Source organism: Cnephaeus nilssonii (genome assembly GCF_951640355.1).
Source record: "Cnephaeus nilssonii genome assembly, chromosome: 19".
Taxonomy (NCBI): domain Eukaryota; kingdom Metazoa; phylum Chordata; class Mammalia; order Chiroptera; family Vespertilionidae; genus Cnephaeus; species Cnephaeus nilssonii.
This window is the reverse complement of record NC_137090.1, coordinates 1,925,776-1,942,227: the sequence shown is the minus strand read 5'-3', so window position 1 is coordinate 1,942,227 and position 16,452 is coordinate 1,925,776. Positions and strand designations below refer to the sequence as shown.

At 63.5% G+C, this 16,452-nt stretch overlaps 1 protein-coding gene across 2 annotated transcripts in view; it reads right to left on the bottom strand.

Annotated features, from left to right (window-relative positions):
- CYTH1 (cytohesin 1) overlaps positions 1 to 16,452 on the bottom strand; it is a 51,741-nt gene that overhangs the window by 17,298 nt on the left and 17,991 nt on the right. The window contains exon 1 of one of the 2 annotated variants that reach the window (XM_079797782.1): positions 10,850 to 10,936. The exons of the other annotated variant lie outside the window; for it this stretch is intronic. Within the exon in view, the coding sequence (XP_079653908.1) occupies positions 10,850 to 10,877 (28 nt within the window). The 5' untranslated portion in view covers positions 10,878 to 10,936. Of the gene's footprint in view, positions 1 to 10,849; positions 10,937 to 16,452 lie in introns of those variants that run through there. 2 annotated transcript variants of the gene reach the window in all.

Sequence of the window (16,452 nt, the reverse complement as noted above, 5' to 3'; positions counted from 1 at the left end):
CGCTCGCCCCCGGAGCTGATTGTGGCTTCCCCAGTGCAGAGTCCCAGGCCAGCCCCGCTGTGCCCGCACGGGTCCTGGAGAACTCGGGGTGAGCGTCCCCATGCTGCCTCGGGAGGATGCGGGGCTGATAACAAATCAGCTCCATCAGCCAAAAGCCACCGGAGAAACGCCACGCCCCCGAGCGCGTGCCAGGCCTTGAGGGGTTCTGGTCCACGGAGACCAGGGTTCCCTTTAAGAAACCAGTTTCCGGGGGTTCTAGACAACAAACAGCCACGGAAACATAACATGGTCACGAGGGACGTGCAATCAGGTCCCCGTGAGCCCCGCCCCGCCCCGCGGAGATCGCAGGCCCCTGTGCGAGGCTGCAGGGCAGAGCTGCCGTGGGGGACGGGGGTGTCCAGGCTGCTGTGCCCCCGAGACGCCCCGTCTCATCGTCCCAGCTGGCACCGCGGTGGCTCTCTGTGCCCCGGGATTTAGTCCAGGCAAAACCACAAGCGCTGGACCCCCTGTGCGCGAGCAGCAAGCGTGGGAACGGGTCCGCGGGGCCTCCCGGAGGAGGAGGGAAGGCCCACCTGGCGGGGGCGGCTTCCGAGGTTCTCGCCAAAACCACTGACCCCCGAATCAATCCTCAGCAAGCGGGAGGGCAAAGCAGACGCGTCTCAGACACACGAGGACTCAGAAAGGTGAGCCCCGCGAACCCCACGAAGAGGCTGTGTCCACAGCATGGGGACGTCCCCAGCCCCCGAGGAGGACACAGGCTCACGGGTGGGGAGTGAGCACAGGCAGCCCTGGGCGCCGGGCGCCATCGGCCGGGGTGACGGGGAACAAGGTGACGGGGAGCACCGAGGGGACCTGACAGGAGAGGCACCACGCGGTCTCTCAACGGAACGCAAAGGCACGGCTCGGGGGATCGAAACCCGGCGTCGTGCCGAAACCCAGGCTACCACAGGCCGCCTGAGGTAAACGAGTCAGTTCCCACGGCGTCTCCCCAACATTACCACCGAGGCCCGCGAGCCGCAGAGCACCTGCTGCCTGGGAAACTGGAAAATCCGGAACTGCAGGCAGCGGGAGGAACGTGCTCGGCACTGGGCATGCCATGGGCACCGGAGCCGGCGGCGGGAGGCAGGGAGGGGACAGCTCCCGAGAGAGGGGGCCCGGCGGACAGCGTGGCTCCCGGGGGCAGTGCCGGGTCCTCGTCGTGAGCTGTGCACAAGGTAACTTCCGCGTCCCCCTGTGGACACGACATGGAGGCTGGGGGTTACAGAACACAAGGGAGGCCACCGCCCAGGAGCACGTCAAAGGGGAGGAGGAGCAGGCAGAGGTGTGAGCCGGGGCGGGCACAGCGCGGGGGCAGGGAGGCCCCGTGGCGTCCTCCGGGTGGGGTGCCAGCGCAGACAGGAGATCCAGGCTGTAGCCGTGGGTATGGTTTCAGAGGGGAAACAAAGGAAGCGGACACGGCGATAAACTGAAGTGCGCACGGCGAGCGGGAGGAAGAGCGGGAGGAGGTGGAGGGCGTCAGGAGGTGGTCTCTGACTCGGACAGGTCAGTGAGGTAAGGATATTAAGTCTGGCCCGGCCGGCGGGGCTCAAGGGTTGGGCGTCGACCCAGGAACCAAGAGGTCGCTGGTTCAACTCCCCTCAGGGCACATGCCCGGGTTGTGGGCTCCATCCCCAGTGGGGGGCGTGCAGGAGGCAGCCGATCCATGAGTCTCTCTCATCACTGGTGTTTCTAGCTCTCTCTCTCCATCCCTCTCCCTTCCTCTCTGAAAACCAATAAAAACCTATTTTGTTAAAAAGGAGAGAGAGGAAGCCTGGCAGCCCCGGCCGGATCAGCACCAGCGGCGCTCCCGGGAGAGGGTGTGAGCCCGGAGACTGGCTAGAAGGCACACGGGGGAGCGTGCCCGTTAACAGAAAGCGAACCGTGAAGGCCGTCTCGGGCAGCGGCGCAGCGTGGGGCGGTCGGACAGAAAGGCTCCCGCAGTGCCGACGGAGGTGACAAGACAGGGCGTGCGTCACTTCCCTGGCGCAGGCGCGTGCCCTCCACCTCACCCCGTGAATCTTCCCTCCACACTCAGTCCCTTCCACCAGGGCGGCCGCCTTTGGGCTCTAAAAGCTTTTTAAAAAGATCTCATTTTCCTAATGGGACTGTGCGATGGAAAAAAATCTACCATTTTACCCATGTGTTTCCTCTGCGCAAACGTGTCGACGCAACATCAACTCTTCCCTCTCACCGGCCCACGGGGAGGCCCCACGGGCAGCGCCGCACCATTTCCCGGCTCTGGCTGCAGGGCGGGGAGTGAGCCTGGAGCCACAGCGGGACAGGAGGCCCGAGCTGGGACTCGGTAACCACACCGACTCGGACCCGAGAAGTGCATCTGCCCACGCCGTGGCTTCCTGCGTGGCCACGAGGGTTAAACTGCAGAGGCCGGGCTGACGGGCCAGATGGCAGAGCAACACACCCCTCCCCCGACCGCCCCGTGCTCAGCCACGCGTCGGGGCAGGAAGGCCGCTGAGCCCTCTTCTCCTGAAAAGAACGGCAACGCGGGGCAGCCGCCGCGCAGAGGACGTGGAGCAGGGCCAGGCCCGGCCTCGGGACGCAGGCACGAGGTTCATTTACAAGGTGCCCTGCGCTCCCCGGGGCCCAGCCTGGTGCCGGCCCCTCGCAGGGTTCCGTTTAATGAGGACGACTGAAGGGCCCACAACAAGGGCCATGTGTTCCGCTGTGAATAGAAAAGCCACACAGGAAGCTCCTATTTGCTTCTTTATTGAAATGCTGCTCTGCAGATTTTACCGTGGCAGAAACCCAGAGCTGAAATGTGCCCCACGCCGTGCATACAAAGGAGCTGTCTTAAAGGGACAGGCCTCCTGCAGCCGGCGGCCCGTGAACAGTGCAGCACACGCTGCCAATCCAGGCTCCTGCCCACTCTCCCTGCTCAGTGCCACAGCAGGCGCCCAGTGACCCGCAGGAAGTTCACGTGCAAATGCAAACGTGGGTCTTCTGACGGCAGTTTCTGCTCAGCAGAGCACGGGCCGCTGTCTGTCCTCCATCCCGGGGGCCTGAGCGAGAGTCCGCGACACCACTGAGGTCGGCGGCCACATGAGGGCCTCTGCCGGCTTGCAGACACAGTGGCCTTCTTTTTCCCGCCACGACCATCAAACGTCCTGTCACCATCTCAGAGGCCTGCCTTCCATGGAGGAGGGTCCAGACTGAACCCAGCGCAGGGGGGACACGCTGTGAGCAGTGAGGCCATGAGCCCAGAAAGCCTTACCTTTCCCCAGTGGAGGGACCACCTGGCTCAGCTTCCCCCAGCCCAGGAGGCATGGCCTGCCCCACACATTGCGCCTGCCCGCCTGCCCCACACACTGCGCCCTGCCCACCTGCCCCTGTGCAGGGCTGCATCTGATGAGACTGAGGACTCAACCCAGCTCAGAACCCTGCTCGCCAGCACCCTGCTCTCCCAGGGCCTCTGCCTGGAGGGGCAACGGCCATTTAAAAACAGCTCTGGTCAAGTGGGCAAATGTGGGACTGTCCAGGGGGAAGGCAGTGTCCCTGCCCCCTCCCGCCCCGAAGACTGGAAGATCAAAGCGCCTGCCGACACAGAAGTCCAGCCTGGTGAGTGCTGGTCCCGGCTCGGCACCCTGACCTCCCAGCCGAGGCCACTGCCACATCACCTCACCCTGCCCGCCCTGTGGGTAAGTCACCTCGTCTCCCGGGAAATCCCAGGGACTAACAATGTGAAAAGTCAAAGGACTAGAAAGAACTCAGGCTTGAAAAACATACAAATGTTCAGCAAACTTCCTCAAAACTGGGTTCCCACTGGCGTTAGACACGCGTGTAGGGTCGGAGCTCCTGACAGAACGCAACCAGGCCTCAGAGCCTCTCCCGGCAAAAGGCACCAGGGTCCGTACACAAAAGGCTGCTCGACTGCGGGAGCCTGGGGTTCAGGGACAGGCCTGGGGGCTGGCGAGATCAGAGCTGGGGGGGGGGGGGGGGCATGGCAAAGGGACGTGACCGCAGCCCCAAACCTGGCGCTAGTGCAGGGACAGTCTCCCGCCTCTGGGAAACCATCACCTGGCTTCCTCCTAAGTCAGGAGCACAGCCATCCTTTCTCAAAACCCCACCACGTCACTCAGCCCCAACGAGGACGGAGTCTGACGCCTGCGACCACGGCGGGCCGAGGCCGGGACGCTGAGGGAAGTCAGCACTCCCACGTGGGACCCGGAGCCGTCAAATCCACAGTCAGCAAGAGGATGGTGGGGCCAGGGCTGGGGGAGGGGACGGGCATTGTTTAAGGGGGACGGAGTTTCCATTTCACAAGATAAAAAAGTTTTGGCAATACCGTAAGTGTATTGGACAGTAATGGAAGTGTACTTAACGCGGCTGACCTGGACCGTAAAAAAGGTGCATTTTGTTACGCACAGTTTATAATTAAAAATAAACACAAATTAAGCAGCGACGTCCTGACTTCCCGATTTCTGCTCGCCTCAGTTCCCCTCCCAAGAGCCGGCACTGATGTTTGTGTGGGATGTAAAAGCACTGTCTCACCCCAACCCACGCCCAGAGGCCGGGAAAGCAGGGCCCCAGCGCAGGGCCGGAGGCGTTAAGTGCGCGCTGCCGTGCCCTCAGCCGCCGAGAGCGCGTGTAGACTCTTCGAGTGACCATTCTTCCCACGCAGAGCCTCCTCACCTCGCAGGAAGCACAGTCAAGGCTCATCACCATGTTCGGCGTTGGCAAGGAAACTTTCCTGAGTGCTAACCACCGGCTCTGCCTCGCGCTCCCAGCCGAGAGCCCGGGGAGAGGGGGACCCTGCACAGGGTCCCTGGCACTAGTCAGCCCCATGACCTTGGGGACCGCCCGCCCGCCCGCCCGCTTCCCAAGCACACGCAGGCCTGTGCCAGCCCTGCCCCCGTCGCTGTCTCCCAGGAGCGGGCACCTTACCCTTCACCCACCGCAGAAAAGGGAGCAACACGTTCCATCTGATAAAGGCTAGAAGCCGAAGACTTGGCTGGCATAAGCAGCCAACCGACGGGAAATGAGGTCAAATGTCAAGACAGTGAAGGAAACGACGTCATAGAACGTTACCCTGAAAGTGTGGTTTAAACACAAAGCCCGCATCTGCTTCCCAGAGAAGCCAACAGGAAACAGCCTGCGGACACCCTCCCCCCCGCACCCGCACCCGCACCCGGCAGTGCTGCGCCGGCCTCTGCAGCGCCTTCCCCCCTCTGCCTCCCGGGGCTCCCCGGGGCCTGGGCTCTCAGGAAAGCCCGGAATTCCCAGCCCCCAAACCTAACCCCCGTGCGCCCCCTTCCTCCAGGGCCTGCAGGCCTGTGCCAGCTGCCATCACCTTCACACCGCGCAGCCTCCACGCCCAGAACAGAGGCTCGGGGGTCAGGCGGTCGGTCCCTCGCCTTACCGCTCCTAGAGCTCAGCTGCACCGCGGCCGGAAGGGACCCCAGGACCAAACCCAGTGCCCCCCGCTCCTTCCCCACGTGCAGCAGAGAGAGACTCTCCACCCCAGCCACGTCCGAGTCCTTCAACCACAACAAACTCCTGCAGCGGCCAAGGAGACTCCCCTCAACGTGCCCTGGGCGTCCTAACCTCACTGAGCCGGACCTCAGACCCTGGTGGCAGCCGTTCTTCAATCTCAGGCCTGGAAGGACCACCCGAGTGCCTGCACATCTCTGGGAAGGAGCTGGGGGAAACCCTCGGAGGCCAGAGCAGATGCGGAACCGGCAGCCGGGCGGGGCCCTGCTCACCGAGCTCCCGGCTCCTGGGCAGCAGGTCGAGAGAGCGGGGTCCCCGCGCTCCACACGATGCCCCACACCATGGGCCCCGGCCATCCAGCCACCTCTTACCCCTGGCGAGTCCTCTCCTGTGGCCCCAGGGTCCTGGCAGCCCAGGGCAGCGACATCAAAGCCGGGGCAGGTCACAGCTGTCCCCTTCAGAGCCCATGGTGGGCCGGCCCTGCGGCCCCGCAGCCCCGGGCTTCTGGGCGCTCCCGCGGCGCCCGGTGGAGGGAGCGAGGGAGCGGCACGGCATGTGTGCCAGCTCAGCCAGGGTGGAGGCGGCGGAGGAAACAAAAGCTGCGCGGAAGCCGAGCAAAGGGAGCCGGGCTGGCGGGGAGGCGCGGGGCGGAGATGGAGATGGCGGTGTGGTGCGGGTCTGCCGCCGGCTGGCACTCGGAGTGTGCGCTGCTCGGCTCCTCGCAGGCTCATTTCCATGAACGCAGTCATGGCCGCCCCTCCTCCGGCCCCACCGCCCGCGGGGGAGGGGTGCACCGGCCGCACTTGCTCCCAGGCTGCCTGGCTCCTCTCCCCTGGAAGCAGACCCGATGGCTGCATCCCGGAGCGGTTAACCCTTGCGTGAGGGCCTCCTCCCCTCCGAGCGGTGGACATCCACGGAGAGCATCTGTCTGACACCCCTCGGCACAAGGCCCCCTCCGTGCTCTGCTCGGCGCCAGCAGGCCGGGGCCTGACCGCCTGCTGCCCAGTCCCCCCTCCCGGCTCTGAGGGCTCAGGCCCCACTGCCCAGGGACGCTCCGGCCTTCCCCCGAAAGGGCACGCCTCCCTGCACGGCGTGCCGGCGTCTCCACGCCCGGCCAGAGGCTGCAATGTCACATTCCAGCCCAGTCTGGTTCAGTGTGACCCTGGGACGACCCTGGACGATGGCCAGTGACAAGACCCCTGACGACAGCTGAGAGCGTGGTGGTGAGGTGACGAGGGTCACCACGCACCGGTTTGGGACCCCAGGCGCAGGCCCGCACGTAAAACCGGGAGTTACACGGGGATTTCCCACGGTGCGGGGCCAGAGCCCGTATTGGATCCGCAAACAAGGTAAACTTCTGTGGTGGCATTTCCGTTCAGAGAGAATATGGATGTCACCAGCCACTGACCCGTCTGTCCCCAAAGAAGGCCCCAAGCTGCGGCGATGCGGGAAGCCCAGGTGGGGTCCCCTGGAGGCTAGACCAGAGCCCTGGGCCCTTACAGAGAGCACAGGGGCTCAGGTGCCAGAGGGGGGCGCAGACCAGTTGCTGGCCTGGCAAAGACCGCACTGGATCAGAGGTCAGAGGTCAGGCCTGCATGGTTCTCTGAGGAGTGAGGAAGAGCACTAAGCCAAGATCTCCTTGAAGAAGGAAGGAGGGTGCCGGGCGAGCCTGGGCCTCGGCACCTGACCCTCCTGCCCGTCCTCCCCGAGCGTGGGGCCAGGTCCGTACACCCAACACGCACGCGCTCAGGAGACACGAGGTCCCGAGATCGTCCGTCTTCACTGTGTGACTCGGGTGTCCCTCGGGGGGCCCAGCGACAGGCCACACCAGGTCACTGTAACCCACTCCCGCCCCGCGAGCCTGTGACCACTGAGTGCCTCCCCAGCAGGGTCCCCACAAGCTGCAGCCCTCCCAGAGGCCAGTCTCCACTCCAGGGGAGTCTCCGTGAGCAGGAACCGTCCGCGAAGGTGCCTGGAGGGGAAGTGGGGAGTGGACACCAGGGAGACCCAGGTCCAGCCCCGCCCTGACGTCACGAGCAGCACGCGGCCGGCAGGCTCCATCAGCGACACCGCACACGCTTCCACACACCTTCCAGAGCCACAGCGAGGGGCCACGGCAGCCGGCACGACTCCCGTGTCCTGGTCTGCACGCCTCCCGCCCAGATCGCGGACCTGCCTGGCCCCGCCTCAGCTGACCACTCTGCAGGCTGGCAGGCTGATGGCCCAGACCTGTGCCTGCCCACGCCCCCCCCCGTACCTGCCTTTTCTCTCCGAAAGCTGGCTCCTTAGACATGCGCACCTGCCGCCTCCCCCATCCCACCTGCCTCCGGGCCGGTCCTGCCCACCTGTGCTTGCACGGCCACAGAGGCCCAGGACAACGCCGCCGCCTCAGAGGGGCTGAACCCACGCCCCCGCTGCTTCCCTCTTCACAGGAAGAAGGGCAGCCTGACCCTGCCCAGCACCACGGCGGTGGGCGGCGGGCGCCACTGAGCGCCGAGAAGACCAGAGTCCGTCCCCTTCAAAGCCTGCCCAGCAGATGGTGGCGCTGGGCTGCGGCACCAGGTGCTTCTGCACCACGCGCTCCTGCTTAAAAATGAAGATCCAACCGTTTCTGATTCTGCAAAATACAAACGCAACCCATGCGGATGGCGGCGAGCACTCCCCACGGGAGCGGGCACCGAGAGCCGCAGCACTTGGCTTTCCCTCCAGTGCCCGCTCGGCCTCAGCAGCCTGTCCGGCGAGGCTGCAGGACAAGGACAAGGACGGATGGGAGGGGGTGGGTCAGCAGGGGCAGCGCTGCCGACGCCCCAGAGCCAGGGTCCTCGTGCAGGCGCGGCACTTAATTCCACCTGGAACAGCTTCCTGCACACAGGCCACCTCACCCCGCAGGGCAGCTTCCAGCTTCCAGCGCTCATGCCCTCCCATCTCAGTAGGACGTTACAGCCAAGCCCAGCTGTGGGGACAAGCAGTCTACGCAGGCAAGCCGGACGGAGCCAGTCCTCGCGCGGCCCTGCGGAGCCTCAGCGCGGAGCCTTCTCTCACGGTTACAGTCGGACCCCCGCAGTCCGCCCTGGCTGAGCGTCTGCACAGGCCTGCTGAGCTCGGGGCCAGATTCTCACAGCTCAGGCCCTGCCAAGTGGGCCACACGGGCCGTGGGGCGGGGCGGAGCCCAGCTGCAGCACACACTGCCCAGTGCCCCCGCGCACGCCCAGTGCTCAGGGAACGGACGCCAGGACGCTTCGGCGAGGTCGAACCTCTGGCCAGGACTGGAAGGACGAGCAGACCCCCAAAGGGAGCAGCAGAGGCCAAGTGAGGCGAGGAGGCCGGGCGCGGCTGGCACCTGGGTCGGGTCAGGGTCCGGGCACGTGGGGACTGGACAGCTCCCGGGAGAGAGCCTAGCAAGTGCCTGTGAGGTCCTTGTGTCCACCCAGCAAGGGGCTGGGGTTCCACCCTCGGGAACGGTTCAAGGCCAATCGGGGGCCTAAGCACTAAAAAGGTGAGAATGGCCCTGACCGGTTTGGCTCAGTGGATAGAGCATCGGCCTGTGGACTAAAGGGTCCCAGGTTCGATTCCGGTCAAGGGCATGTACCTTGGCTGCGGGCACATCCCCAGTGGAGGGCGTGCAGGAGGCAGCTGATCGATGCTTCTCTCTCATCGATGTTTCTAACTCTCCCTTCCTCTCTGTAAAAACTCAATAAAAAATATTTTTTAAAAAAAGGTGAGAATGAGCAGCTGATGCCTACCGGGCAGCGAGGACAGCAGCGCCCGATGCGTGCGCGGGCAGCCCTCACCCAGACGCACCTGCGCGACACCGGAGTGGCAGCTGGTGGGCGAGCACTCCCGGGGAGGACCGCAAGGCCACACCTGCCGTGCGGGGGTGGGTCTGCATGAGGGCAGCAGGCGAGACTCTGACTTCTTTAGAGACACGTTCCAAAGCCGCTCCCCGCACAGGCACGCGCTCCTGCAGACCTGGTGAGAGCAGCCGCGGGCAGTGTGAGGCCGATGCTCAGCTCTCCCCGCCTGGGACGTGGGACCTGCCGGAAAGGCCACAGCTCCCCACTTCCGCACCTGCCTCAACACGGACCCTGATGTCAACCTGGGAAGGGCCGCAGGCGGGGAGCCAGGACCCGCCGCTCCTCAAGGCTCCTTACTCAAGGCCAAGGTGCCCGTCAGTCCTCCCGAAGCTCTGCTCTCTGGGCCTGGCCGGGAAGCGGCGCCCACCCTGACAGGCAGCAGTGCCATGCGCGGGCCGCCACGCGACTGTTAACACCTCCTCGGGTCGGAAGCCGGCTCCCCCGGAGGGCAGGCCTGTCCCCGCCTGTCCCGGCACCAGGTCACGCGGTGGGCTGCCCTCTCCCACGCTCACGTGGCGCCCTACACCAGAGGCCTCAGCTACTGCGGACCCCTTTCAGATGCAAGGCCCGCCCCGGGCCCGGTCAGCCTTCCAGTGCCGGTGCAGGCGTCCCTCGCCCCCAGGGCCCCCACCCGGCACAGCTTCCCAAGTCGCCACAGCTGTGTCCCAGATCACCCAGAGGTGACTAACACGTGGCACAGTGCACAGTGAAGGAAAAGCAGAGCGAGGACCCCAAAGCTGACTGTAACTTCCACAAAACCCTCTCTGAAATGCAGCCTAATGTTTATTTCAAACTCACTCGCTCGTTACCTACTAGCTCCCACGCATCCATCCCCATTAGCTCCCGGCCAACCCCACTCGTGCGCTGTGGCATCACACTGCTGCCCACGGAAACACGCACACGTGTCCACACACGTCCACACACGGCCCGAGCCCCGCGCAGCGAGGCCTGGCCTGTGCTGTAGACAGCGCGTCTGGGAACCTCTGGGAGCTGAGCGCAGAGCCTGTCACCCTGACTCACTGTCCGCGGAGGGGGTGTGGCGGCCAAGGGCTGCCTCCCTCCAGCCACCAGGGAGGGGCTCGCTCTGCAGGTCCCTGTGCTCCAGGCCTCCAAGGAAGCGGTCGCACTGTACCCTGAGCCCTCGGGGCCCTCGCTGGTCCCTAACACGACACTTCGGTGTCACTCCCTCTGGAGCAGGTGTGCCGGCCACAGCTTCTGCCGACTGCCCTCAGACGCAGGAAGTCCGGCAGTCACCGAGTCAGAGCCCGCTCCCCAGGAGCACCGGCAAAGGTGGGGGGCGGGGGCCTCGGTTTAAACACACACTCACACACACACACACACACACACACACACACACACACACCGCCAAGCGCGCTCCAGCCTCCCCTGGGAGCAGTGCCACCGAGCAGCCTGGCGCCACTCCCCCGAGGCAGCGAGCCCGTCGGCCAGGTCTCACGTATGATCGAAAGCGACACCGAAACCCCGCTCTGCTCCGGCCAGGACGGACTCACCACCCTCCTCTTCGGCTTTCAGCACCATCTTTCCGGCACTTAGTCCCTGGGCAGCAGTGAGCTCTTCCCGCAGGGACCGCGGGCAGAGCCTCCCGGCGGGGGGGGGGGGGGGGGGGGGGGGGGGGCGGGGCGGGGCGGGAACACCTGTGGGCTGTGGGCAGGCGGCTTCCTGACCCGGGAGGTGGCTGGCTGCGCCCTGGGCCAATCAGCCTCCTGCACAGAAGGCGTCACTGCTCGCAGTCACTGTTGGGGCCACCACCCAGTTCCTGAAGTCAAGCCCAAGGCGTCCTGGGCGTTAACCCTCTCCTCCCTACAGCAGCTCGGACGGCGCCAGTGCGAGCAACAGCTGCCCTGTCCCGGCCACCTGGCACACAGAGCTGCTGTCCCCTCCCCACCTTCCGGGCCTTCCTCGGGGGGCCTCTCGGGGAGCCCCGCTCCTCGCATGACCTCACAGCAGCTCCCAAGACAATGACTAAGAACTCGTCATCACTGGGTCCGGTAAGGAGATCACAGGCGAAAAGCAGAAGGCGATTTTAGAGGCAAAGAAATCCGAGGGCGACATGCGTGGGGCATGTTCACTGCTGAGATCAGAGAGCAGCAACCCGGGCCTTCAGCCGCCCCCGGACACAGCTCTTCCGGCCGCGGGACGTGCTCTGTCTCATTCTCTCTCATGTGCCTTCCTCTCTCACAGACCTCCTCGGTCTCTCATGTAACACATAATAACCATAAAACCATGCGAGGTGTATTTCTCTCACCAGATACAGTTATGTTCTCTCAGATCAGTACATGAGCATGTACACACAGAGAGAGAACTACACAGGAAGAGAAGCGTGTGTGTACAGAGAGGAGGTTTTACTCTGCTGGACAACCAGCCACTGTCACTCGTGGCGCACCTTCCACACTGAGTGACCCTCGGCTCCGCGCCGCCCACACATCTCACACCAGGGGACCCGCCAGCGCAGGCCAGGGTGCTGTCTGGCTCCCATACGCCACCGGCGCAAGGACACAGAAGAGCTGCCACTCAGGCCGAACCCGGGCGCACGGCGGCACACCTGGCCAGGCCCAGGCTTCGGGGTGAGGCCCAGGGTCCCACAGCGAGGGCACACACTGCTGCTAGAGGTGCAGGGCGTGTCTCCGTCCTTCAGACGGAAACCTGGAGATGTCTGACTCACTCCTAAGGAGAGTGACTGCAGAGCTTATCATCCGTATGGAACGTTCTGGAGACTGAAAGCAGGTGCTATTCAGAATGACATCAGCCAGCGGGGGAGCCGGCCGGCCCCGCAGTGAGGACACGGGGACAGAGGAGCTGGCCCCGCAGTGAGGACACGGGGACAGAGGAGCCGCCGGCCCCGTGGTAGCGCTAACCAACCATGTGGAAGACACTTCACAGCTGCGTCCTGAAGTCACGCCGGAGGCATGTGGAGGCAGGTGTTCTGACTTGAGAGGAGACTATTGTCAATTAATGAAACACCTTAACTAGCCTTGACCCTCCCCTGGCCTCACCCTCAGGTGAGAACGGGCAGACGCCTCCTGGTTCAAGAGCACTAGCAGAGCCGGCCCGCTGGCTCAGTTGGCTGTAGCATCGTCCGGGCACCAAACGGTTACAGATTTGATCCCCGGTGGGGGCTTGTGTGGGAGACAAGTTGATGGTTTTTTTCCTCTCTCCCCCTCCCCGCTCTCTAAAAATCAATGACTATGTCCTTGGGTGAGGGTTTTAAAAGTGACAGAAGAAACCCTACGTTAATATTCATGCAATAATCTGGGGGGAATTTTTCTCACATGACCCCCGACGTCAGCCATACCCCCAGGGAGAGACGCAGTCCAGGCGGCTCTGGGTGTCTGGAGAGGGCCGTCTATAAAGGTGAGGGCAGGGTCTGGGGAGACCAAAGGAGTGCCGCAGCCCGGGCCAGCGGACAGGCGGCTTCAGCTCACCCTCAGCTATGGGGCAGGACGCACGCCTGGCCCTCGGTCCTCTGCTCCCGCAGACACAGGGGCCACAGCGCATGGAGATGCTGGGAGCCGCCCCGAAGTCTTTGGGGGCCCCTTCATCTGCCCACCAAGCCCCAGGTCCTTATCTGGTTTCAAGACCCCCCTTAGCCCGCCCATGCTGCCCGGTCTCACTCCACTCGTGCCTGTTTTCCCCTTTAAGCAAATGACACGCAAACACCCTCGGAAGGGACGCGTGCCTAAGGCTGCAAACAGAGCCCCCAGCTGCCTGCCCGCGCCCCCCCCCCCCCCCCGATCTGCTCCCTACAGGAAGCTCCCGCAGCCACTTGTGCTGATCACACCAGGGAAGTTTCCCAAGGACAGGCTCACGCCCAGCCCCTTCCAGACACAGCAGCTGTCACTCACCCGCACACGCACACCCACCCGCATGCATACGTTACATCCCCGAGTAAGTCGGTGTTCCCATCAGCTGGCTCACAGCTTAGCTGACGGTCTGTGACTGAAGTCACACAGAGGCCTCAGGGTCTCTGGTTTCCTGTTGGCTTGGCTCTCGATGGCTGTCACTGATTGATCGCCAGACGCTCTACTCAGGCATGAAACTACCACCATGGCCAACGTGCACGTGAGGGTTCTCCGGCGGCCCTCCACTCACCCGCACTCCCCTCCAGCCCGTCCTGCGCTCCGAGCCCGCTCCCAGCAGCCCCCGGGAGCCCCAGCCCTCGGTGCTGGCTTCTCGGTTCACCGTTCCCCTCCTTCTTGGGTTGCGAGCTTACTTTGGTGGGGCACCCCCTCCACTAAGCAACACAGACCGGTGTGTGGGGGGGTCCTGGCGGTGTGGATTTTCCTGTCTGAAACACCGACAGGTCAGCTGGGTATGCAACTCTGAGGTGAAACCATTTCCTCAGATGACGGAGACGTCCAGGTGTCTGTCCCTGGACGGCTGCTAGTGGGTACCATTCTCATGCCAGGGTTTCGTATGACCTTCTCGCCTCAGAAAGCTTCCAGGGTCTGATCTCCACCCTCAATGTTGCAAAATGTCATAGTGAGGCGGCAAGGTTGAGTCTTTTTTCATATATTATGTTAGCTACTAGGTAGACCCTAGTGCTGAAATCTTACATTCTCTAATAATTTCCTAGCCCTTTTCTTTCAGTTCTCATTTTTTGGAATTTCTATTAGACAGTAGACTGCCAATGTGGGTCATTTCATTTTTCTTATCTTTTCATTCTTACTTTTATCTCCTTTTTGAGCTGCTTTCTAGGAAATATTCTTGCAATGGACTGAATGTTTGTGTACCCCCAAAATTCATATGCTGACCCCCCCTCCCGAGATGGTGTTTGGAGGTGAGCCTTTGGGAGGTGAGCAGGCGGCGAGGACGAGCCCCCAGGAGGGGTGGCCCCTGACCCCTCAGACCCGCAGGTGCCGGGGGGGACGGCAAACTCGCGGGAAGGCTCCTTCCACTCGGGTGGCCTGAGGAGCGTGACGTGCATTTCCTCACAGACAGGACTGGCACCGAGGGGCCGTGGAAAACCTCAAGGACAAAGGAACATGCTTGTGTCACCAAGAATTCAAAGGGAGAATCCCTGGCACGGCCCCTGCCTGGCACCGGGCACAGCCAGCGATGGCGCCGATCGCATCGCCAGGGCACACCTTTGTGGGCAGAGTCTTTACCACTTTCATCATCAAAACAACAAGTCAAAATCACTTAGATATAAAAACCAGAGCCCCAAACCTGCCCTTTCGCCCTTGGTTTATTTTATGTTCACAAGGTGAATTTCCAAGAAGCGTCATTAACTTTTCCAAAAAAACAAAACAGGAGTGAGGATGCAGCTCTTCACAGTGGCTGACCTCCCTCTCCAGAACCCCCCCCCAGCGCCCGAGCGCACTGGCTCTGCGTGGTGTGCCCCCTTCCTGAGCTGCTGGCACTGTCGGCGACCACAGTCCGGGGGGGGGGGCACTGCACCCAGGAACCCTGCCTAAGGGACGGCCCGCCGTCTGGTCTGCGGGTGATGGAACGAGGCCCGACAGGACCGCACGCGGCAGTCACAGCACCAGCACCCTCACCACTGACCCCGGGGGCCTGGAAACGGGCGTGCGTGCACCCTTCAGGAAGCCACAGCGCTAAATGTGAGTCACCTCTCCCACCCAGACAGACGCCACAGCCCGCGCCACTGACGTCACTGACGTCGTCCCTGGCGAGGAGGAAGCGCCGCTGGGATGGCTTCCGCGCACCTGCCAGAGCGGCTGCAGCCGTTCAGGTGCCTTTCCTGGTCCGAGTCACCGCGGCTGCGGGGAACTCGGTCCACGCTGCCCTCTGCTGGCGGCTGGAGGGACTGTGAGCAGGGTCACCATGCCCGTCCTTGCCCACGCACTGTGGACGGACACACAGAGGAGAGAAGTCCTGCTCTCCTTGGAACACAGGCCCTGCCCTGAAACTCACTGCTCAGAAGCTTTCGTTCGAACTACAGCTGGTCTGCCTTCGTCCCCACGCTCCGGCTCACCACGGGACAGCAAGAGCCACAGGCAGCCATAGACAACATCACCGCTGGCAGGAAACGCACCGGCCCAGGCACGGGAGAGTGTGTGGGAGGGAGGCTACGAAAGCACTAAACAGGGGGGTCTGAGCAGGCATCACTGAGAACATAAAATCGGACCCCCAACCCCCCCAACCCAGAAAGACTCCTCCTTTCTCACAGTCTGTGCTGCACGAACCTCCCGCTCCCTCTCTCGGAACCTCCCACGTCCTGGTCCCGCCACGCGCAGCATCTACACTGGGAGGAGCTGGGCAGCATCCACGAGGTCGGAGTCCCAAGGCCAATCCCCAGGGAGGCCTGGGCTGGGGCCCCGAGGCTGGGCACTGCGCCCCCCCTCCGGCCGTGCCTCCGGAGCCCGTCCCGTCACCTGGCCCCTCACGTCCAGCTGCGCTCTCACACCGCGCAGTGTTTCTAAGCCGCACAAGCGGCGCGCTCTGCCTTCTTCCTAGAGATCCCCTCTGACTGCGGGTTCCAGTCAAACCGCCTGTCGGCTGTGCCGGCGGCTGGTGCTGGAGAGCCGCAGGCCCTGGACCAGCAGGCGGCAGTCACCCGCGGGATGTGGACGAGGACTGAGGCTGGGGCCCAAGCTCTTAGACCAGGCGTCCTCACACTACGGCCCGCGGGCCACATGCGGGTGTTTTTGCCGTTTTGTTTTTTTACTTCAAAATAAGATACGTGCAGTGTGCATAGAATTTGTTCATAGTTTTTTTAAAACTATAGTCCGGCCCTCCAGCGGTCTGAGGGACAGTGAACTGGCCCCGTTTAAAAAGTGTGAGGACCCCTGTCTTAGAGGAAGGGCACCAGAAAGAGGGGTGACTTCTCAGGAAGCCCAGAGGCTGCGTGTCATCTAATGGGGGGCTGGGGAGTTCAGGAAGCAGGGCCAACCTCGGGGTGCGTGGCACCGTCTGGGAGAGCGGGGCACCTCTGGACAGAGCTGTGTGGCACGAGGCCCTGGGCAACCAGCGCTGCCTGGCTCCCATCGCCCACGAGAGCCCAGCCATCCACGCGGCCTGACCTCTGCCCTCGCAGTGATGTTTGCCCCTCCAGGACCCGCCCCCTCACTGCCCTGAACACATCCTCGGCCCAGCATTCCCTCCTCCTGAAAACACTGTCATGCCCAGCGTC